Below are 20,349 nucleotides of genomic sequence, written 5' to 3'. Positions count from 1 at the left end.
TTTATAGCCCGTTGCCACGGCCTGAGCGGAGTATGAAAGCTCGTTATACCAGCCCACCTAGGTCCAAATTAGCAGTATTTCTAAATGCACTTTAATTCATTAGAAATCTCTTTACCTTTCAAGTCGTAAGAAGTAAAAATTACGTACTTCGCGATTAACTCAAGACTCTGTGTGCGAGAAGACCCGATTCATCTAACTTCCAGAAATTCGGTATTGTTATTGCGCTAACGCCACGTCATCTCAATCAACATGACCCTTCATACTACATTTTTCTACCTCAAAGAGAAACCCAAAATACCCATAAAACCCAAGCCCAAATATCCCAAAACGGCGCCTCACGCCTTTACTTGGGGGGTAGTCACGAAACGCTCGCAGCCATGACCGCTAGATGAGAAAAATCACCACTAAAAACTGAATTGAAAGAAAAAAAAAGGGAAGGATATTCCTACATGCCATAGAGCCAGATTAACGCCTTTGCAAGAATCCTCACGTGTTCGACGTTTGAAGAAAATGGGAAATTCCAACCACCATTTACTCGGACGGAGGAGGCGCACCGCCGTCATGCTCCATCCCACCGTTGCTGACAAGTGTAGGCGCAACTCGCCGCCTCTTACCCGCCCTGTCTTCTGTCGTTGGGATGGCGTCCGCATTACGCTTCACGCTCGAGGCGACGCTTTCTGCGCGTCCGCTCCTCTCGCTCTCGCTTTCCCGCCTTGAGTTGTCTAGTGCGCTGATGCTGGTTCCATCAACCCACGGCGCGCCGCCGACAAAGCCAGAAACGGAGCTGGACGCGCTATGAGTGTTTCCACCACCCTGTGCAGGCGTCATGGGCGGTGTCCACATGGGCATCCCACCTACAGTGCTAGAGTTTGTAGCGGCGACGCTAGGTACAGTTGACATGACGGGGGTAGAGTGATTCAAGACGACACCGTGATCGATGGTGACGCTGCCGCCAGGGCTTGGAGCAACGCCAGATGCGCCACCTGTTCCTGACGCTTGGAGGGAAGAGATAGTTGCCACACTAGAAACAGAGTTGCTCCTAGTCGGGCTCCCAGGTCGAGCTGGAGCAAATGATGATGGAGATGCGGGGAAGCCGGCCGAGGGTTGCTTTTGCATAGGTACTGCGCCTGGCGTTACCGAGGTCGGTATCGATGCTGAGGTCGGAGTTGGTGTTGGAGTAGAGTTGTTCGAGGAAGCAGCATTGGCGGTATTAATGGAAGATGGCGTGTGGTGATGTTTCGCCTGTGATGGCATCGGGCCGTGATATACTTGGCCTAATTCGCCAGGTGCAAAAGTCAAGGCAGAGCAGAATCCATCGGAGGATGACATTAGCAGTGTCAAGCCGTCGTTAGACCTAAAGAAGTTGTCAGCATTAGGGTCTGTATGAGATTGCCTGATTAGATAGTGGGACAAGACGTACCAGCTCAAATCAGTAAAGGTAGAGAAGTGAAGGTTGCTGACGACACACAACGGCTTCTGTTGTTGCGTATCATACACATGAATCGCGTCTTGTGTTGCAACAGCATAGACCATTCGGTAGGGAAGATTGAAAGCCGAAGGAGGTCCAGAAGGTACACTACCTGGAGTGGCAGCATCTGAATCGTAAGGCCTGGGGGAACCAGCGGTCATACTCGGCGATGGCGAAGGAGCACTAGTAAGCGGAGGTGGATCCATTGCTGAGTTAGAAGGAGGCAGTTTAGATGGCAGAGCTGGTTCGGGTAGCGCTGGAATCTCATCTTCGGCAGACGTAGTATCTATCGTGATTTGCTTGGTTGTAAGAATCGGCTGACGGAGTGTGTAGTAGATAGGCGAACATCGCACGGCAACTGAGGGCTTTTTGTGTCCCGGAAGGTACGCGATTGGTGGCTTATTCAGTCCCGCTCTAGTGTAAATGTATACAGTGTTGATGATATCGTCAGATCCTTTGGCGAGCTCGCTCAATGACGGGTGCAGAGTCTTGTACTGTCCGGCTGGTGTGAACAGCAGACTACCATCTGGGGCGAATGTAAGGCGGCGGAAGAAGGATGTGAAAGTCTCATTGGCGTAAATCGGCGCATTCCGAACTCCAACTCCAAGATTTGAAATGCTGGGAGAATTTGGCATCACCGCTGGTAGAGGCATGGACGGGGCTGGAGAAACAGATCGGCGCATCGATGGCGACGAACCAAAGGAAGAGCGGCGGCTATGGGACATCGGCGGTGGGTTCATTGGCAGAGCCAGAGAGTTCGGAGTGCCTGGTGCTGAAGGCACAGGTGATCCGATAGCGAGTGTCGATTCGTGTGTAGGGAAAGAAGCTCGACCTCCGAAGTCTGGAGGCGCCGGACTGTTCGAAGATATTCGCCGGGCTGGCAAATCCATCTTCGAGACTTTGCTATGTTGGGCCAACGAAAAATGACCATCCTTGTTCTTCAGCGTGTATATGTGTACGGATCGATCGGAGGATTGGGTTGCGACGTATTCGTTGAGAGGGTCCCAGGCTACGCCTTGCACGTAATGACTGTGCTCGGCGATTTGTCGAACACAGTTTCCTATACTGTAATTAGTGATGATTCTTCAGGTTCTTGAATGCTGCCTAGCCCACCTGTCTGAGCGTTGTATATCCTCGCAATGTTGTCCATGCTGCCTGTGATGAAGAATGCACCATCCGGAGACCACGCCATGTCGTAAATTTCCGAACCCATGGAGCGGCACATATGCTTGACCCGCCATGTCTCCTTATCTTCTAGACCATCTTCGCCAAATGTAGCCGGATGTGATTGATTCTCAGCGGGAACCCATAAGAGGATGTTGCCGTCGTCTCCGGCACTACCGAGGATCTCACCTGTATCAATGTTAGAAGGAGCAATTGAGAGGGCGAGGGAGGATACATACCCCGAGGGCTCCATCGGACCACATTCACAGCCTGTGTGTGCTTTACGAGGGTGGAAAGATAGATGACTTTTCTCTCATCCCCGGATGCTTCGACCTTCCACAGCTGCTCTACGCATTAGCAGAAGTATCACAGACTTGAGACGCAGAGGTGGGCTTACCCGGACATTGTTGTCTCCTCCAGCAGTAGCTAGACGGGCCTTTCCATGGGGCTCGAAGTGTGCCGAGTATATGGGGGCATTCTCGTTGTGCCAAGAGACGAGGAGCGGCGTAGCCTTCATGGTAGCCGGAGCAGCTGGTCACCAGCCAGGCGAGGGCGAGCAGGCGCTGGGAGGTTGGAATCGAGTCCAGATGAAGAGAGCCGCGTGCAAAGGTGATTGCGTAAATCAGGCGGAGTCTAGGCAGCTGGTGGGTGAGGTCTGGGTGCGGAGAAGGTGGTCGGGCGAGGTGCGGCTGCAGATGAGGGGTGCGGCGGAGAAGAATCACACCAGCACGCTCATGCCTAGCGGGGTGTATGGTGAAGGAGGCTGGATGCTGGAAGCTTGGGCAGGCAGTGTTTGTGGGACAATTGTGCTGTCGATGCGTTCGGAGAGGTGGTGGCAGCTTGGGGGTCAGCCGTCAAGAGAGGCCAATCGCAAGGGATAACACCAAACGAATGGAGCAGCGCGTTGAAAATCGACGCGCTGCTCGATTCGGGCAACGAAGTGGTTTCACCCGCGACGCAGCGAGGCCGCGTGCTTGCTGATGCGACAAAGCCGTGCATACTTTCTAATTACAGTGCTGCTCAGCTCCTATAAGCGTTGGGGCCCGCCGTGAGAACCCGCCGATGCCTTCGTGCCTCTCCGCCGTGCTCCTGATCCTTTGTAGTCATTTCCAAAGTGCGGATTGCCATCACCACGCGACTTTCCCAATAAATCGCATCTGCGTCTTAACCACACGGACTCGGTAATCCGTAACCGCTGAGTGCGGCCTGGCCGCTTGCTGGAGACCTTCAAGACATTCTCTGACAAGCACGCTTGACAAGCACGTCCGCAATCCTCCTTCCCCTCCCTGCTCAAGGCGTGCCACTTGATGCCCCCGACTCATGTATTGATGCTGTCCCAGGCGTCTATTGTGTCTTTCATCGTTATTCATCGCGATATACTCTTAGGGGCAAACTGACCTCACCAAAGTCCATTCCCGCTTTTGAACCTGAGCATACAGGGGTAGTTATAAAACTGAGCAGTGACTAAGTAACCTGAGCTTGTAGCTGTGCAATCCTGAGCAGGTCTTGGCAAGCCTGCGCAAGCCTGCAAGCCTGAGCAAGCTAAGTATTGGCCCGAATCTGGGATAACCGGCGTCCCAGATTCGGGCCACTCCCTGTTTAGTGGCCCAGTGCTTGATATATGGCCCAGTTCTGGCACCAAGTGGCCTAGATTTAGGCCCCTAAACTCGTTTATATCTTCCTTTAACAAGTGCCAGTAAAATAATCTTAATAAGAATGCTGTTCTTAAGCTATGAAAACCTTCAGCCACTAGAAGCGCTCTGTTAGGGGATAAACCCCGGTTTACACAAGTCGGGCTCTGCCCTCGTTAAGCAAGGCTTGGCAGGGAGAACTTCTTCTTTCTTTGGTCAGGAAGCCTTTCTCCCTCTTAATGGATTCTAGTCGTTAAGTAGCTATTGGCCTCACGGCTTATTATTGTTATAGTAAAGGATCAACCCTTACACACTCTTTCTAGTTCCAGCCACGATTTTAGGAGTCTATAGAGACGATTATTAGTTATCCTACGTAGTATTAGCCCCCTAGTCTTAGGGTAGAGTAGAGAAAGTAATATTTATATCAATCTCTATAATGTCTTACTATATTAGTTCATGTTCTCATTCCTATTGCCGAGAAGCTGTTCTGTATCACACATATGGGTATCGGAAAGAATCGTTGCACATGTAAAGTAGTAATGCACAATAGGACGGCTTTGAAACGTGTCTCGGTGACTATAAGCCACCGCTTCTGTCCCTCCACTTCTCCAACAATTCCCCATTGAAAGTCATGTCCAACATGGCGGTGCCGAACTCGTCAATGTCCGCGGGTTCCGCGTCGTCAAGGAGCCTCGCGCACTCGAAGCGCTGCAAGAATGCCACATTCCTTTCCAAGCACTGCTTCTCCCACTCGGTGGCGCTCGCGGCATTCCAAAGGCCGCTGCGGTTCGTGTACATGACGCCGCCGGGGCAGGCCGACCAGCACTGCTGCAGCGCGGAGAAGACGGGGGAAAGGCTGACGGCGACGAGCCAGGTGCGGCGGATGCTCTCTGACAGGATCCACAGGTACCACTGTTGCTGCGAGTAGGTGGACGGCCTTGGTAGACAGCCGACAAGATGCGTGGCAGCGGCGTGGGTGTTTGACAATGCCTTTGCGGCTGAGTGAAGGAGCTTGCCTGCCCAGCTATCCTGGACGGCCATGTGGCCTTCGGCGACGTGGCGGGAGCGGATGTCGCCGTCGAAGAGGCCGATGATCTGGTAGACCATGAGCGCGTGCAGCCTTGTTAGCTGCGCGAACAGGTCAACATCTTGCTCCCCTCTGTCGGCCCACGCCTCCGCGCCAACCCTGTCCAGAATAGCCCCGTTCTCCCGGAGTAAATCGTTCGACCTGTCCTCTACAATTTGGAGGACGGTGTCCGCGTTTGCGGGTGTCCGGTGGATATAGCTAGCCAGCGTGGCATACGCGACCTGCACGCACGCCGGGGAATTCGCACTGTACAGACGGGCATGTATAAAAGGGTTGCTGCTGGTGGTGACCCAGCGTTCGAACCAAGACTGCAGCACCGCCACGTACTTCTTCATCGTTGCTTTGCCAACTGCCACAGCGGCTGAGGTGTCCCGTTTATGGGATATCTTCCACGTCTCGGGCGCAAGGAACCAGTCTTCCCTGGTCACCGGCGCACTGGGCGTTTGAATGAGAGACGACGGGGCAGCGAAGTCACTATCCATGAGTGGGAATTCCAGGTCTAACATAAGGTCGTCTGTAAGGATCAGGTTTGCGGTGCGGGAGGATGTGTTTGCCGTAACCTCAGCGAGCAGTCCATCCTCCACTCTGGGCACCGAGCCTCTCAACGCATCCGACAGCAATGGCCGAGACGAGGAAGCTGTTCTTCTTCTCGGCGGATAGACGCAGGACATGCCCCTATCCGCACATCGTCCGCACGACGGCATCTGCCGACCGCATTTCCGCTTCGACCTTGCGCAGGCGCTGCAGGCGTTTGATTCCGTGTGCGTCGGCATGGTCGAAGGACAAATCCTTTTGGAGTCTTTTTCGGGGGCAGAGCTGGCTCCCGATCTTGTCCGCGGCGGAAGTCGAGGGGAATAGTTACTGTAGGCGCGCATTTGTCATCAGCTGGGTGCATCTCCATGTCCATTGGGGAATCGCCCGCACGCTAACCCGAACGGCGGAAGCCTAGTCCGCAATACACAACACCTCCATTTTGATGATATAAAGGCATCTGGAGTTGCAGTGCAGTCTTTATCGGCCATACAATCGGCGGGTGCTTCTACTAATCAACTCACCATGGCCATACTATTTCGCCACATTTCCATTACGGGAAAAGATATCTTTCTGCCCTGAAGAAACGACAATGCACTCCAAGTTAAACCCTGAGTGTATTTTGTTTAGGAGACCGCGGCGGACCAGAGCCCACCGACATGTAGTAAAGCGGACCTGAACTTGTGTGCGGGCTAGCTCGCGGGATTTCGCACGAATGCCGTGAGGTGGCTCTGAGTATGTATATAAGAAGACTCCAACGCAGACTTACAATCTATATCATAATTCAGCATTCTGCTTTGCATCCCGCACTAAGTCAAAATCACTCAATATGTCCGTATACGTTATTACTGGGGTGTCCAAGGGAATCGGGGTAAGTCTGCCTTATGCCGTGTTACGCATTGCTTGTGCTTAATCCAGCGTAGTTCGAGTTCGTCAAGCAGATCTCGGAGGACCCGAAGAACCTAGTCGTCGGTCTGGTCCGTGATAAGGCTGCGACCGAGAAGAAGGTGGCGGCAGAGCTGGGCGACCGTTCCAATGTCCATATCCTCCATGCAGATCTCACCAGCTACGCCAGCCTAAAGCAAGCCGCTGCCGACACTGCCAAGATTGTTGGCGAGCGTGGCATCGACTACCTAGTTGCCAACGGAGCTTTTTTGTCCCTCTTCGACGCCTATGACCCCATCGGCGCATTGTAGGTCTACTTCCCTCTGGCTACTGTCCGGGCTGGTCTGTGGTTAACGCTATGTGTTCAACAGGGGCGACAAGGTTGAGGAGCTGGAGGATGTTTCATCGAAGGTATTCCAGACCAATGTCGTCGGCAACATCCACCTCTTCAACCTCTTCCTCCCTCTTGTCATGAAGGCCAAGGTCAAGAAGGTCATCACCATTTCCAGCGGTCATGCCGACCTCGACTTGATTAACGATCACGAGATTGAGATAAGTGCGTTGTATTCCGCCTCCAAGGCGGCCATGAACGTCATTGTGGCCAAGTTCAACGCGCAATACAAGAAAGACGGTGTGCTCTTCGTGAGTATCAGCCCGGGAGCGGTAGAGGTGGGCCACTATGCGAATGGCACGTATCCCTGTCTTCAAGATTGAAACATCTGGACAGTTTACTAATGCAGACCCACAGCTACTCCAGAACAGGTCCAAGGCTTGATGGAATCCATGCGCAAGTTTTCAAACTATGCCCCTCACTTCAAGGGCCCAACCCCTGTAGACGAAGCCATCCGAAATATCAGGTCGACCTGGGAGAGGGCCAGCATCGACAGTGGGTATGGTGGTGCATTTATCTCGCATTTTGGAAACAAGCAGTGGTTATAAACCTAGGGTCCCGATACATTAGACCAGATACACTTATTGATGTAGGTGTACGCTACGCGTGCATCCACGTACACTCCACGAGACCAAGTTATATGTCAATAAACTCAATTTCAGATTTCCATTGATGTAGTTAATGTAACTAGGTGTACCAAGGTTCGATTTGCTTCCCTAAGTACCCAGGCTTCCGGAAGGGTTATAGGGTAAGACGCCGCCATTATCACCACCGCCACTACCGCCACGCTCAACAAGCAAGGGGAGACGCGTGTGATCTGAGACACGCATGGCAGGGCCACCTTAGCACCGTGCAATGTTTCCGCACGCTACGAGCCCCAACTTTCGATATAGTTACTCCCAGCGGTACCACCGTCGTGAAAGCTCGGCATAGTTTAACTTGTCAATGGAGCAAGTGTCAACCCAGAAGTACTACAGGTTATCGCGTTTGGCTTGTTCTGCGCTTGTCATAGCCACTCTTGCTCTTGCCAGTACCATCTATCAGATCTTTGAAAGTCACCTCTTGATTCTCAACCCAAGCGCGCGACAATATTGCTTAAGGAGGGATCGTATCATTGCCAATGAGATCTCTCGTGAGGCTGACCTCGCGTGCATTGTTGCACTGCAACAAACGCATACCGTCTCGCTCCGCAAGGCGAAGGCGGCGACGGCGACGGCGGCTGTGCACCAGTCTCGCCACATGTGTCAGTGGACTATATTAACGACAGCTTGTCTTAAAACTAGGTATCAAGCTATATTTGTGAGCGAGGACAAGATTATAGTAACTCGTTAGCTATAGGTGCAGGCCCTGTGCCAATACGGGAGCTAAACGAATGACAAGGCTAACAAGCTTGGTAAAATTGTATATAAGTTAAGTTAAATTAGTTAACTACACTAAGATGGTTATATAAGAAGGACGAGCTTAATTACTACCTACTTTTTCTCTCCGTATCACCTCCCTTTTCTCTTGCTATAACCCTCCCTAGATTTAGCTTAGCTCCGGCCCGCAACAACTTTGTCCCACCAATTCGAAGCTTTAAATCTGCAACGCCACGAGAGTATACCAGCCTGCCACCTGCCATTATATTTAAAACAGAACGTGCCTAGATAGCTAAGCATTTAGCCTAAATAGCTTGCTTTTATGGCCGGGCCCTTAACTATAAACTACCTCCTTCCTAGAAGTAGATAGAGGCCCTTTCTAGAAAGATAGTAGACCTTATGCTCTCTTCTATAAATGCGTGGCAGTCCTAGTGGCACAGGCTAGGGGGGTATAGTACGTGGTGAGATCACGCGGGTTAACGTAGATTCCGTACTAAAGCTTAGTGGCTCTGCTTCTAATTGGTGAGACAAAGTTGTTACAGGCCGGAGCTAAGCTAAATCTAGGGGGGGTTATAGCAAGAGAAAAGGGAGGTGATACGGAGAGAAAAGGGGAGTGGTGTCACGGCTTGAACGGTGAAGCTTGCTGCACAGCGTAACACGTGATGTTAGGACCCGGCGAGAGGCCTTGTTGCAAGGGCCTATGCGAGCCTTGGCAGGAGTATACCTGCCGACCGCCGCCCTGCCTCCTTGTAGCTCCTTGAGCTACGTCTTGTTATTCAACCCGCCTGCCTGCCGTGCATTATAGAACACGTAGTGAATTCAGTTATTACTTCTACCTACCTGCCCGAGCTAGCTAGGGCAATCCTGCCGCCCGAGACCGTGACAAGTGGTAATTAAGCTCGTCCTATTAGAGAGCCTAGTTCTAGGCCACCCCTTTATAGTGTGGCCTATTTCTGGGCTTTATTGCTAGCTCACCCCTGTAGTTATCTTTCGCGTAGAGTTGACAGAAAACTATAACAGGATGTCTATAATTGGGCTAGCTAACGGCGCTAGGATAGAAAGGTGAGTTGAAAGTGAGCACCTTGAGCTGTGGCGGTGTAAACTGAGCAGAGTGTGAGCCGAAGTTGAGGCCGGCGTTATTTTGCTTATAAACTGGGAATACGGCGCTAATCAAAAGAGGAAGTGGGAGGAGGTCAGTTGGTCGATAATATACGCGCGAATGTGGCTGAGCTGGTCCGCTTTGTTGCGCCTCCGGAGCTCACTTCCAGATCTCACTCCTTGGTTTGTTCCATCCGCCCGTCATGGCAATGCACACAGCAACAGAATCTAGCGTCGTGGCTTTGAAGATGGTTTCATACTGTTCCGTCTTAAGCCGCCTGCTGTAAGGCTGTCGCGCTACGCGTAGAAAAGCGATGCTCGTGATGGATGCGTAAAGGACAAGTAGTAAGTGGTACCGGTACAAGTATGCCGGAGAGTGCTCAGGTTTTGAAGTCATGTCGGTTATAGCCTGCCTTCTTGGTATGCTTCATCGATAGCGATATCATTTGAATTGGGAGCACAGGTACTCCAAGTCAATGACGACGAGACCATCACGTGACGATCGCGCCTAGCACCACTAGCATCCATCCTCTAAACCCGATCAGAATATAGAAGTCAGACTCTCCGATTCTTCAACAAACCCCAGAAACAAGAATTAAATAGATCCAAAAAAGTTGAGCAAACACATATCCAAGATCCCCTTCTGCAAAACCATCACCCTCTCAAACCCATCGTGTGTAGACCACCAGTACCCCCTCAGATCTCCCGTACCACCCCTTCTCAAATATGTACTCCCTCTCCACCATTCAGCCACCACCCCGCAACAACGGTCGCCATCACCGTCGTACCAGCCGCGTGGCCCCACATCTTCGCTTTCTTCCCATACTCCCACACCACCGCCGCATCCACCACCCCCGTGATAACGTGAGCAGTCATCAGCGCCTTGGTGCCAGCGTAGTTGCGCTGCCACGCGAGCAGTCCATATGCCACGCCCATAGTGAGGTCGCGGACGCCTTGGAGGCTCCAGACTGGAGTGGTGGTTTCGGCGGGAAGGCCGAAAACATCGGGGTGCGAGGGCGAGACGAAGGTGAAGAGGCCTGCGGATGTGAAGGCGAAGCTGAGGAAGATGGATGTTTGGAGGGTGCCGGTTGGGCCGAGGGTAAGGGGAAACGGCATGCTTGGAGAGATATGGTCCAAAAGGGTGCCTGCTTATGTTTCTGAGGTTTAGAGGTACGGATTCGGAGAGGCGGAATGATGATATCCGAGTTAGTGGTTTCCTTGCGATTTTTACTATAAAGCCTCACAATAGAGTAGCACAGGACTCGGTTGAGGGGTTTACGAAAAACTGAATGACTTCTTGAGAGGTCGGTGTAGGCACTAGGTTAGGTAGGCCATGCGTTGGAGCACAGCCACGAGTCATTTTTGTGGCTGGGTGACTCACGCAGAGTACCACACCTATATTTGAGCGACTTCTGTTCAACAGTCAATGGTACCTCAAGATTAACGATTCCAATAACTTAAGATTGGCTTTCGTGTTCTTAAATGCAACCTCAACCAATGTCGTGGGCAGCCGTCGTTGGCAAAGCGACGCCGTCAACTCCCCAACAGACAGCCTCAATAACTCAAATACCCTCAAATGCTAGAATCACGTCAGCAGAAATCTCTCCTAAGTCAAACTCAAAAACGAGTCTTCAGGCCCCAGCGATCGAGGCAGTCCCAAAAGGCCCAGCAAATGGTACGCGGCCACTGGTCGCCTTCGTCTCGGGTCACATCGACATCACACCCGTCCAATTCCGCGCACAATACGCATCAGCCATCGACACAGCTATTGCACGCGGCGATATATTCGTTCTGTCTAACGCTGGTGGTGTTGACACGATGGGCCTAGCCTACCTCCGCGACCACGGGGTGTCTCCAGACCGAATCACAATATACATGCACACGCCGCGGTCAAACCGGAAATTGCACGCCACGCAAATTCGAATCAATGCTATGAGACTAGGAAAAGATGTTGAGGAGAAATATGAGAAGGAGGGGTATGGAATCAGAGCGGTTCAGGGGTATCACAATGAGAGGGACGCTGCGATGACAGAAGAGAGCGATTACGACATCTTGTGGGTGAGGGATGAGGCGGATACTGCGAAACTGTATGGGGCGAAGTATAGGCCGGGCAGAGTGAGTGGGACGCAGAAGAATAAGAACAGGAGGGTGGTGAAGGAGAAGAGAGCAGAATGAGTAGATTTGAGGTAGAACGACTACATTGTTGGAACGCACCGTATTTCGCATCCACAAGATTTGAGGGTCATACATCTACATGCTATATCTCTGGCTTGTAACCGCAGGGAGACTTGATGGCTTATCCATCATGAAAATCAGATGATGCAGGATTGAAGTGGGCTGTGGCTGGGTGGATGCCCACCCCACTTCTATGGCACGGACCCCAGCGCTTGCATCAGAACGGGAAGTCCTCGGTTCTTCTAACAGTACCCTCACGCCGCCCTCTACTTCTAACCTCCTTTCCGTCTCCCCGTCAAGGAGAGATGCGTTCTTCCCTACTCCACTATCTTCAACACCATCTTCGCTCGCCGTACCTCCCCGATGACCCTCACTTCCGGGTGACCCGTGGCAGATGACCAAACACCAACACCTAGCCTATTGCCCGGTGATAGCGGGGTCAAGATAACCTCCTGGAGTGACCCCCGTGCGATCACCCCTGAGCTCGCTCGCGAATAGCGTGAAGACTAGATTGCCTTCCGTCTTGGGTAGTACTGGACCATGGCATGGCTAGGGTTACATCCTTATATCGACCTTCACTCTTTGCGAACGTTGCTTCATAGCTTCGAGTTTTATCTGTCATTGGTCAGACGTGGTTCGCCGGCGGGTACCTGCAACTCTACTGCACCTTCACCTATCGCGTCCTCTCGCCTACAGCCTTGCCAGACTCCACCTCGGCCCTGCGGATCGTTACCGTAACCCGCAGCTCCTAACACCATCTCCAGGCTTTTACCAGCCTGCCCTGCATGAGCACAGCAGATGTCGCCGAGATGAATCTCCGGTTCACGGCTCCAGAAAACCCCAATTGCCGGGCCCTATCCCACCCCCAGAGCAGCGCCGGCGGCTACCTAATCTCCTGACCTTATCTAGTCCTACAAGCCTGATAGCAGAGGTGTGTCTTCCACGGGTGACCCTTCGCAGGGATTTCTTTGCAGTCATTCTTTGTTTCTCGTCACGTTCGATTCTTTAGAAGATTTCCGTTTGCTAGCAATTGAAAGTTGGAGGTAGACCTGAGGGCAGCTGCCGAGGCACAAAGCATGTAAACTGGACCTAAATGTGATACCACTAAGTCTTCGTTGCTTCCTCGTCGCAGCAGAACACTATCAGCTGCTTCTCATTCGTGTTTGTTCCTTTGTAGGCCCCTTTCATACCCCCGCCCAATCACCGGCATCCAAACGCTATGGTCAAACGCCGCTATGCTATTCGGGCACTGTCTATCAAACGTCACTTAATATATTTCTCTTCCGTCCCTGGGAGACTCCTTCTCCATGCACTCCACCACACCTAGCTAGGTATAGGAGAGGATAGTGTGCAACTTTATCAAAGACTTGCAGGGCGCGATAGCCCATGACCATAACCACGCGTCGCGCGTCGTGCATACACACCCCAGAGCATATCTCAAGTAGCGCGCAGTGTTACATCTACAGGTACCCGGGACACTGAACACTCATCCTGGGCGTTTAGAGCTGCTCTTGTTGTCAAGATAGCTTTACTGCCGGTGCAGTGGAACAGCGCCCTCACTACTTGTGGCCTTGCGATGTCACAGCGTCCGGGCCGTTGCGAAGCGCTATGGCCCCTTTCCGATAGCGGCAATGCTCCAAGTGGGCAACACAGCAGAAGATCACAATGTTGTCGCAGCTCTGGCAGCCACCGTAGAGGTACGCCCACGTTCCATGTAGCACAGTGAAGGGACCTTAAAGTGTTGCATCACTCCAGTGACGGCTCTACCACGGCGGATGGCCACCCGTGGCACGCAGCCACGCGACAGTGGCATTCGCCTGGCTCACATAGCTATATAGACTATAAAATCTCCTCGCTATAACTTCCTTTCTCCAACAACGACAGACCTCCTCCAAATCGACAACCCTACACGGAGATTAAGATGCGCTTCGCCTCCGCTCTGTTCATTGGCCTCAGCTGGCTGGCCCTTGCAGCGGCGCTCCCCACTACTTCTGTCCGCTCGGTCCGATCCGAGATCGAGGATCGTGCCGCCTCTGGGCTTAGGTCTGTGGCCTACTTCGTGAACTGGGTAAGAGAAGCACTGATCTATGCTCTCGGAACCTTGTACTAATCACTTCTTTGTGCACTCATAGGCTATTTACGCTCGGAATTTCCAGCCACAGCAGCTTGATGCTTCGAAGCTGACTCACGTTCTCTACGCCTTTGCCAACGTCCACCCAGACACCGGGGAAGTCTATCTCTCAGACACCTATGCCGACACTGACAAGCACTACCCTACTGACTCTTGGAACGATGTTGGCACTAATGTCTATGGATGTGTGAAGCAACTTTTTCTTCTCAAGAAGCAGAACCGGAAGCTGAAGGTGCTTCTCTCCATCGGCGGCTGGACTTACTCATCGAATTTCCCGGGAGCTGCCTCGACAGACGCCAATAGGGCCAATTTTGCTTCCACCGCTGTAGGCTTTGTCAAGGATCTCGGCTTCGATGGTACGTACATTTTTAATCGCAAGGTTGACTTATCTGACCAGTGAATGTAGGCATTGATATCGACTGGGAGTACCCTTCAAATACCACTCAGGCTGCCAACATGGTCTCACTTCTTGCAGCTGTCCGATCGGTAAGCCCTTGATTGCAAGACGAAGAAATCGATGCTGACGAGTTTCAAGGCTCTTGACAGTTATTCCTCGGCAAATGCTGGCGGCCAGCATCTTCTACTCACAGTCGCATCTCCCGCTGGTATACCGCACTCGAATCCCTGCCTGGCTATCCATGGCTAACAGCATTAGGTCCTGCCAACTACCAGCCTATGAGTCTCAAGGCTATGGATCAGTATCTTGACTTCTGGAACCTCATGGCCTACGACTATGCCGGTTCCTGGGATACCACGTCGGGACATGACGCCAACATCTACCCGTCCACTAGCAACCCGACTAGCACTCCATTCAATACCGACCAAGCGATCGCGTACTACACTGGAGTCGGCATCGCCGCTAACAAGATCGTCATGGGCATGCCGCTCTACGGCCGTGCATTCGACCAGACTGACGGTATTGGAAAGCCGTACACAGGCAACGGAGCTGGTACTTGGGAGGCTGGAGTTTACGACTATAAAGCGTTACCGCAGGCTGGCGCAACCATCATGACTGACACCCAGGCTGTTGCGAGCTACAGTTACGATGCCTCTAAGAGGTTCCTGGTTAGCTATGACACTCCCGCCATTGCCGTCACCAAGGCAAATTACATCGTGTCCAAGGGGCTCGGTGGAGGCATGTGGTGGGAAAGCAGCAGCGACAAGAATGGGACCGACAGTCTCATCACAACAGTAAGTTTTGACAATCACTACGTTATCCCGGCATTACTGACAAAATCTACAGGTCGTGAACCAGTTTGGTGGCATCGGTGTCCTCGACTCCAGCAACAACCTACTAAGCTACCCCGAGTCTAAATACGACAACCTGAAATCAGGATTCGCCAGCGGTTGAATCGTGGTTGTTTCCCAACGCGGAGCCTTCAAGGTTCTCCTGCCTGGGTGGGACATCTAGGGGGTCAAGGCAAACCGCCGAGATATCATTAACCTCTTAACGAGGTCATGGGACTTGTCTTGTCCATGTCGGACTTCCGAATTCTTGTTTCTACTTTTGCAAGGGATTGCTGGGCGCAGCCCTGAATTGGCTTGGTGCTTCCCTTTCAATGTCTATATTTGGGGAATTTAGTCAGAGGCCTAGTTGATGAATATTCCTATTATTATTTCTTCTTGTCAATATTTGGTAGCGAACATGAAAGAGAGAGAATAAATGATTGTGGAAATTCTGCAAGTTAGAGTACTTCCACTGATTGAATCGAATCGATGCCACTGATTAATCACGTGAAGTCAGATCGAATCCTGTTAGCGCAGCAGGTCACCTAGCTAGCTAAGCTCCTTCACCAAACTTCTCCATCTTCGCCAGTGCCTGCAAAAACATGATTCGGACGTGAAATCTATATGCAAGGCTAGTTCTAATCGGGCCTACGAGTTTGAGTAGCGGGGCACGCCATAAGTTTTTCTTTGCACCCACGGCGGGGTCCTCGAACTACACGACACCTTATCTACAGCTCGTAGTCTTACATGAGCATGTCGGATATCCTTCGTCAGTAGTGCATCTTCTATCTTCAGCCATTACAAGGGCTTATAACACATCTCTGCCCAATGTTACACACCAAGGCCTAATCAGTTCGTTCCATAAGCGCTACTGGCTCTTCGAGTAGCAATCACTACGGAGGCTTGGGAATAAGAACAGAAAGTTATCAAAGATTTACAACAACCGGTTCTGAACAACTTTACAACGACTAGCCGTTGGTTAGTTTTGGTCGATTTCAATCATTCTCATTATGTCTATCAGAAACATCAGTAATGAAGTTACGGCCACTCGCAATATGGATCATGGACGTACAGAGAAAGACGCTGCTACTATGACAGCTCTGGACTTAGTGGGCGAGGAAGCACGATCCGTCGATGCCTCAATCAAACAACGAGTCCTGAGAAAGATCGACTGGTTCCTGATGCCGGTGATGGTGATTGGTATAGAAGCTCTCTTGCGCACTTTATTACTTCACGCGACTAACTTAATGCCATAGGATACGGCTTAGTCTACTACGATAAGGTATATCGCGAGATTCAACTCATTGCCTACGCACTCTAACCCAAGTCCCGCCTTCAGGCCATCCTCGGCAGCGCTGTCCTCTTCGGCATGACCGCCGACCTCAAACTCTCCGTCAAAAACACCTCCGTCAGCCCCCCAACCACTGACACCAGCCGACTCAGCTGGGCAACATCCATTTTCTACTTCGGCCAGCTCATCGGTTCATACCCTATGACATACAGCCTCCAGCACTTCAGCACGCGCCAAGTCCTCGGCCCCGTCGTGATGCTATGGGCGGTAATCTGCGCATCCACGGCGGCCGTGACAACATGGCAAGGCCTCCTAGTCCAGCGCTTTTTCCTAGGTACGCTCACCCCCATTTCCGACGAACAGTTTGGAGAACAGCGAGGATAACGAACTTAACGTAGGCGTAACCGAATCCCTCATCCCGACCGCCTTCATGACCATTATCAGCGGCTTCTACACCCAATCCGAGCAAGCCTTCCGGCAGAGCTGGTGGTTCTCCGGCACGGGGTGGTTCACGATCATCGGGGGCGGGTTGAACTACGGTTTCGCTAAAATCGACGGCGGGGCGCTGAAGTCGTGGCAGTACATCTACGTCCTCGCGGGCGGACTGACGTTCCTGTTTGGGATATGCTGCTTTTTCCTGCCGAATTCGCCGCTGGATGCGTGGTTCCTGACGCCTGAGGAGCGGATCGTGGCGGTGGAGAGGCTGAGAGCGGGGCAGACGGGGATCAAGACGAGGAAGATTAAGAAGGGGCAAGTATGGGAGGCGTTTTGCGATGTGAAGGTCTGGCTTATTGCGTTGATCATGGCTTCGGCGTAAGTGTGCTTCCAGTTGCGCAAACCATCATCTTGCTGACGGAACAGTTATACCGTGAATGGCGCCGTAGCTGGATTCGGCCCCCTAATCGTCTCCACATTCGGCTTCTCCTCGTACGAGAGCATAATCTTCCAGTTTCCGCTCGGCGCTGTCTGCGCTATTGGGATACCGTTGACAGGGTGGCTTTGCTCGCGGTACCGCAATATTCGGATTCCAACGCTTTTGCTCTGCTGTCTGCCCGTTATAGCAGGTTTCGTCATTATCTGGAAGTCGAAGTGGGGCCATCGCCCAGCTGCGCCGGTGGTTGGGTACTCGCTGATTGGGTTCTTTGGACCGGTCGTGGGTCTGATAGTTGGGCTGGGGGCGGGAAATATTGCTGGTGAGACTAAAAAGAGTTTCATGGCTTCGGCGGTCTTCGTGGCGTATTGCGTGGGCAATATTATTGGGCCGCAGTTGATTAAGAGTCAGACGAAGAGCGAACATTACCCTGAACTGTGGACGGGGCTGATTATCTGGTGAGTAGACGAGACGGACCCTCCTGACCACAATCTGGGAAAGAACTGACCGCTGACTTTGCTCATAGCTATTGTATTACCATACTGTTATCATCAGTGCTCTACGTGCTATTGCGTCGCGAGAATAGGAGACGTGGCCGTTTGGGCTTGGATGAGCGCGAGGGCGATCGGATGGCATTCAAAGATTTAACGGATAAGGAGAACTTGCACTTTAGATACGTATACTAGGTACCGTATATCGATTCAGCCTTTCTTGAAGAATACAAACCCCCCTCTATCAATAAACTCCTCATACAACGAAAATCCCCGCAGCCTTTGAAAGGCCACAGTATACTCCTCTTTCTTGATAGTGGTGATGCTCTTCATCATCTCCAGTCATCTTTTTTGAAGAAATCGCAAAAATAAATCCCCCCTCGCTGCGAATCGAACTCCGGCTTGTCGACGGGGTCCCCAAAAAGAAGAATCACGGAGCAAAAGTTCGTCGGGCCGAGCCCTGCACTACATCTTTGTCGTGTGGAGGTCGTGTTACACCAGAGGCTGGATTCCAACCCAGCCATCGGGGCGACTTACGTGGTGCCCCCGGACGGGCACCGATGGCGCTATGAGGGAGCCAAGGAATTTTTGGAAATATATACCTGGGGAGATTGAGGGGAGCTATGTTTACCTGCTAAATCGCGTTTACTTGATAAATCACGTTCACCTGCTGAATTACATTCCCCTGATGAATCACGTTTACCTGCTAAATCACGTTTACCTGCCGAGTCATGTTCACTGATATGACAGTTCGTGAGTTGCAGGGAAGCGATCTGTGAAATCGAGGTGATGAATGGAAGTTGAAGCGGGCGTGAGGTAATCTAAATAGTCACGTGCCACTCTTCTAACGGTTTGCCAAGATCTCGAATCTCGGCGGAACCTACCACTTTGCAACGTTCATTATCAACACCACTCCTCACAATCATGTCTCTCGCTGACTACCTCGCAAAGAACTACCTCACCGCCGACGCGCCCGCCAAGAAGAGCAAGAAGCGCAAGCGCAAAGGTGGCAAGCATGACGAAAATGGTCTCATTATTGCGGACGACGACATCACAGGCTGGAATGAGAAGAAAAGGGCCGACCAAAGCGATGATGAGGCACCCGTGATTGGTATGTATACTCTCTCTCTTTTCCTGTTTATCTTGCCCAGCACTTATCCCCCAAAGCTCTAGGATAATGTGCGACTAGTACTAACTACAATTACCACAGTCGGCAGCACCATAAGCTCAACACCTTCCGCTACCTGGAAAACCGTCGGCGCCGCTGCCCCTTCCACGAAATCTCAAATTGCTCGCGACAATGCCGCCGCCGCGGACGCCATAATCGCCGCTGCAGCGGACTCACGGACCGCCGCTGAAGCCGCCGAGGACGAGGCCCCGGAGATGCTGGATACAGAGAACATCCTGAAGATGGAGAATGGCGCGCATGCTGGGCTACAAACAGCCGCGCAGGTCGCGGCCGCCATGAAAAAGCGCCAAGAAGAGGACAGAGCGAAAGCCGCCGACGTGGCGCGCGAGACAGGCGCTATAGGAGCCGGAGAGACGATATACCGTGACGCGTCCGGGCGGATCATAAATGTGGCGATGAAGCGAGCGGAGGCGCGACGGGCGGCCGAGAAAGCGGAAAAGGATAAACTAGAGGCAGAGAAGGCCGCGAAGGGCGACGTACAGCGGCTGGACGCCGAGAAGCGGAAGAAAGACTTGCAGGATGCGAAGTATATGAAGTTGTCGAGGGGCATAGATGATGTGGAGTTGAATGATGAGCTGAAGGAGCAGGATCGGTGGAATGACCCTGCGGCTGGATTCGTGAAGAGCAAGAAGAGTGGCAAGAGCAGGACCGGAAGACCGCTGTATAAAGGTGCGGCGCCCCCGAATCGGTATGGAATCAGGCCTGGCCATAGGTGGGATGGGGTGGATCGAGCAAATGGGTTTGAGGGGCAGTGGTTCAAGGCGAGGAATCGCAAGGGGGATGTGGCAAAGATGGAGTACGCATGGCAAATGGATGAGTGAGGAGGACGTTTTGCTCAGGGTGATCTTCACATTTCCATGGCCTCCATAGGTTTCCAATGGCGGCTGCTGCAAACAAACAGCCTGTGTGCATTCAGAGTCGCGGTCCCCATTTCCATGGCATGCGGATCAAGCTGCAGGTCTGTCTGACAACAATGTCTACCGAGGACAATATCAAATAGCTCTTCACGCTCATCTGGCCTAAGTGTTATTTCAAGGAAGAGAGCAGGCCGACGTGAATCCAGACATGGCAGAAATCATGGGGGATGCTGGTAATGAATTCGTATTGAAAGCGATATCAAAGCGTAATATACTTGCTAGCAACTACCTCACTCACCTGCGTCATTCGATTGCAATTGCATTTCCTGTTACTAACGCCAAGGCTCTCGCTACTCCTCATTCGTTGAGGTACAGACAACTTCAAAAGCAAATACACGATCATTCGGTCGTTTGCAACGGCCAGCCAACTACATCATCGCTTGTGGTTACACAAACAGTACATCGCTTGCAACCGGGCTTATCAAACCCCGCTCTCGCAGTGGG

The 20,349-nt window shown here is 52.1% G+C and overlaps 9 protein-coding genes across 9 annotated transcripts; 5 read left to right on the top strand and 4 right to left on the bottom strand.

Annotated features, from left to right (window-relative positions):
• Positions 1–531: 531 nt before the first annotated feature.
• Positions 532–3,149, bottom strand: BDZ99DRAFT_377889 (WD40 repeat-like protein; the record flags this gene model as incomplete). The annotated part of the gene is made up of 5 exons (XM_033715084.1): positions 532–1,354; positions 1,421–2,528; positions 2,582–2,821; positions 2,872–2,974; positions 3,030–3,149. 5 exons carry the CDS (start codon positions 3,147–3,149, stop codon positions 532–534), a joined length of 2,394 nt encoding a protein of 797 aa, XP_033582350.1.
• Positions 3,150–4,642: 1,493 nt separating this feature from the next.
• Positions 4,643–6,036, bottom strand: BDZ99DRAFT_459269 (uncharacterized protein). Its single transcript, XM_033719125.1, has one exon. The coding sequence runs from the start codon at positions 6,019–6,021 to the stop codon at positions 4,840–4,842; it is 1,182 nt and encodes a 393-aa protein (XP_033582349.1). The 5' UTR covers positions 6,022–6,036; the 3' UTR covers positions 4,643–4,839.
• A 674-nt stretch (positions 6,037–6,710) lies between these two features.
• Positions 6,711–7,810, top strand: BDZ99DRAFT_506496 (putative short chain dehydrogenase; the record flags this gene model as incomplete). The annotated part of the gene is made up of 4 exons (XM_033724178.1): positions 6,711–6,752; positions 6,805–7,073; positions 7,138–7,454; positions 7,515–7,810. 4 exons carry the CDS (start codon positions 6,711–6,713, stop codon positions 7,703–7,705), a joined length of 819 nt encoding a protein of 272 aa, XP_033582348.1. The 3' UTR covers positions 7,706–7,810.
• Positions 7,811–9,454: 1,644 nt separating this feature from the next.
• On the bottom strand, positions 9,455–10,236 carry BDZ99DRAFT_459268 (uncharacterized protein). The gene has a single exon (XM_033719124.1). It carries the CDS (start codon positions 10,008–10,010, stop codon positions 9,774–9,776), a length of 237 nt encoding a protein of 78 aa, XP_033582347.1. The 5' UTR covers positions 10,011–10,236; the 3' UTR covers positions 9,455–9,773.
• Positions 10,237–10,333: 97 nt separating this feature from the next.
• Positions 10,334–10,729, bottom strand: BDZ99DRAFT_472665 (uncharacterized protein; the record flags this gene model as incomplete). Its single annotated transcript, XM_033721790.1, has 1 exon — positions 10,334–10,729. The coding sequence occupies one exon, from the start codon at positions 10,727–10,729 to the stop codon at positions 10,334–10,336; it is 396 nt and encodes a 131-aa protein (XP_033582346.1).
• Positions 10,730–11,056: 327 nt separating this feature from the next.
• On the top strand, positions 11,057–11,826 carry BDZ99DRAFT_459267 (uncharacterized protein). Its single transcript, XM_033719123.1, has one exon. The coding sequence runs from the start codon at positions 11,111–11,113 to the stop codon at positions 11,786–11,788; it is 678 nt and encodes a 225-aa protein (XP_033582345.1). The 5' UTR covers positions 11,057–11,110; the 3' UTR covers positions 11,789–11,826.
• A 1,883-nt stretch (positions 11,827–13,709) lies between these two features.
• BDZ99DRAFT_435687 (uncharacterized protein) lies at positions 13,710–15,580 on the top strand (the record flags this gene model as incomplete). Its single annotated transcript, XM_033717494.1, has 6 exons — positions 13,710–13,856; positions 13,951–14,275; positions 14,326–14,405; positions 14,455–14,524; positions 14,575–15,110; positions 15,163–15,580. The coding sequence occupies 6 exons, from the start codon at positions 13,710–13,712 to the stop codon at positions 15,268–15,270; spliced, it is 1,266 nt and encodes a 421-aa protein (XP_033582344.1). The 3' UTR covers positions 15,271–15,580.
• A 621-nt stretch (positions 15,581–16,201) lies between these two features.
• BDZ99DRAFT_378276 (MFS general substrate transporter) lies at positions 16,202–17,994 on the top strand (the record flags this gene model as incomplete). Its single annotated transcript, XM_033715103.1, has 6 exons — positions 16,202–16,346; positions 16,403–16,428; positions 16,486–16,771; positions 16,836–17,250; positions 17,299–17,766; positions 17,835–17,994. 6 exons carry the CDS (start codon positions 16,202–16,204, stop codon positions 17,992–17,994), a joined length of 1,500 nt encoding a protein of 499 aa, XP_033582343.1.
• Positions 17,995–18,699: 705 nt separating this feature from the next.
• BDZ99DRAFT_495152 (uncharacterized protein) lies at positions 18,700–20,127 on the top strand. The gene is made up of 2 exons (XM_033723354.1): positions 18,700–18,910; positions 19,010–20,127. The coding sequence occupies exons 1-2, from the start codon at positions 18,724–18,726 to the stop codon at positions 19,807–19,809; spliced, it is 987 nt and encodes a 328-aa protein (XP_033582342.1). The 5' UTR covers positions 18,700–18,723; the 3' UTR covers positions 19,810–20,127.
• The last annotated feature ends 222 nt before the right edge of the window (positions 20,128–20,349 follow it).

The sequence above is a fragment of the Mytilinidion resinicola genome (assembly GCF_010093595.1).
Source record: "Mytilinidion resinicola strain CBS 304.34 unplaced genomic scaffold BDZ99scaffold_3, whole genome shotgun sequence".
Taxonomy (NCBI): domain Eukaryota; kingdom Fungi; phylum Ascomycota; class Dothideomycetes; order Mytilinidiales; family Mytilinidiaceae; genus Mytilinidion; species Mytilinidion resinicola.
This window is presented reverse-complemented; position numbering and strand designations above follow the sequence as displayed.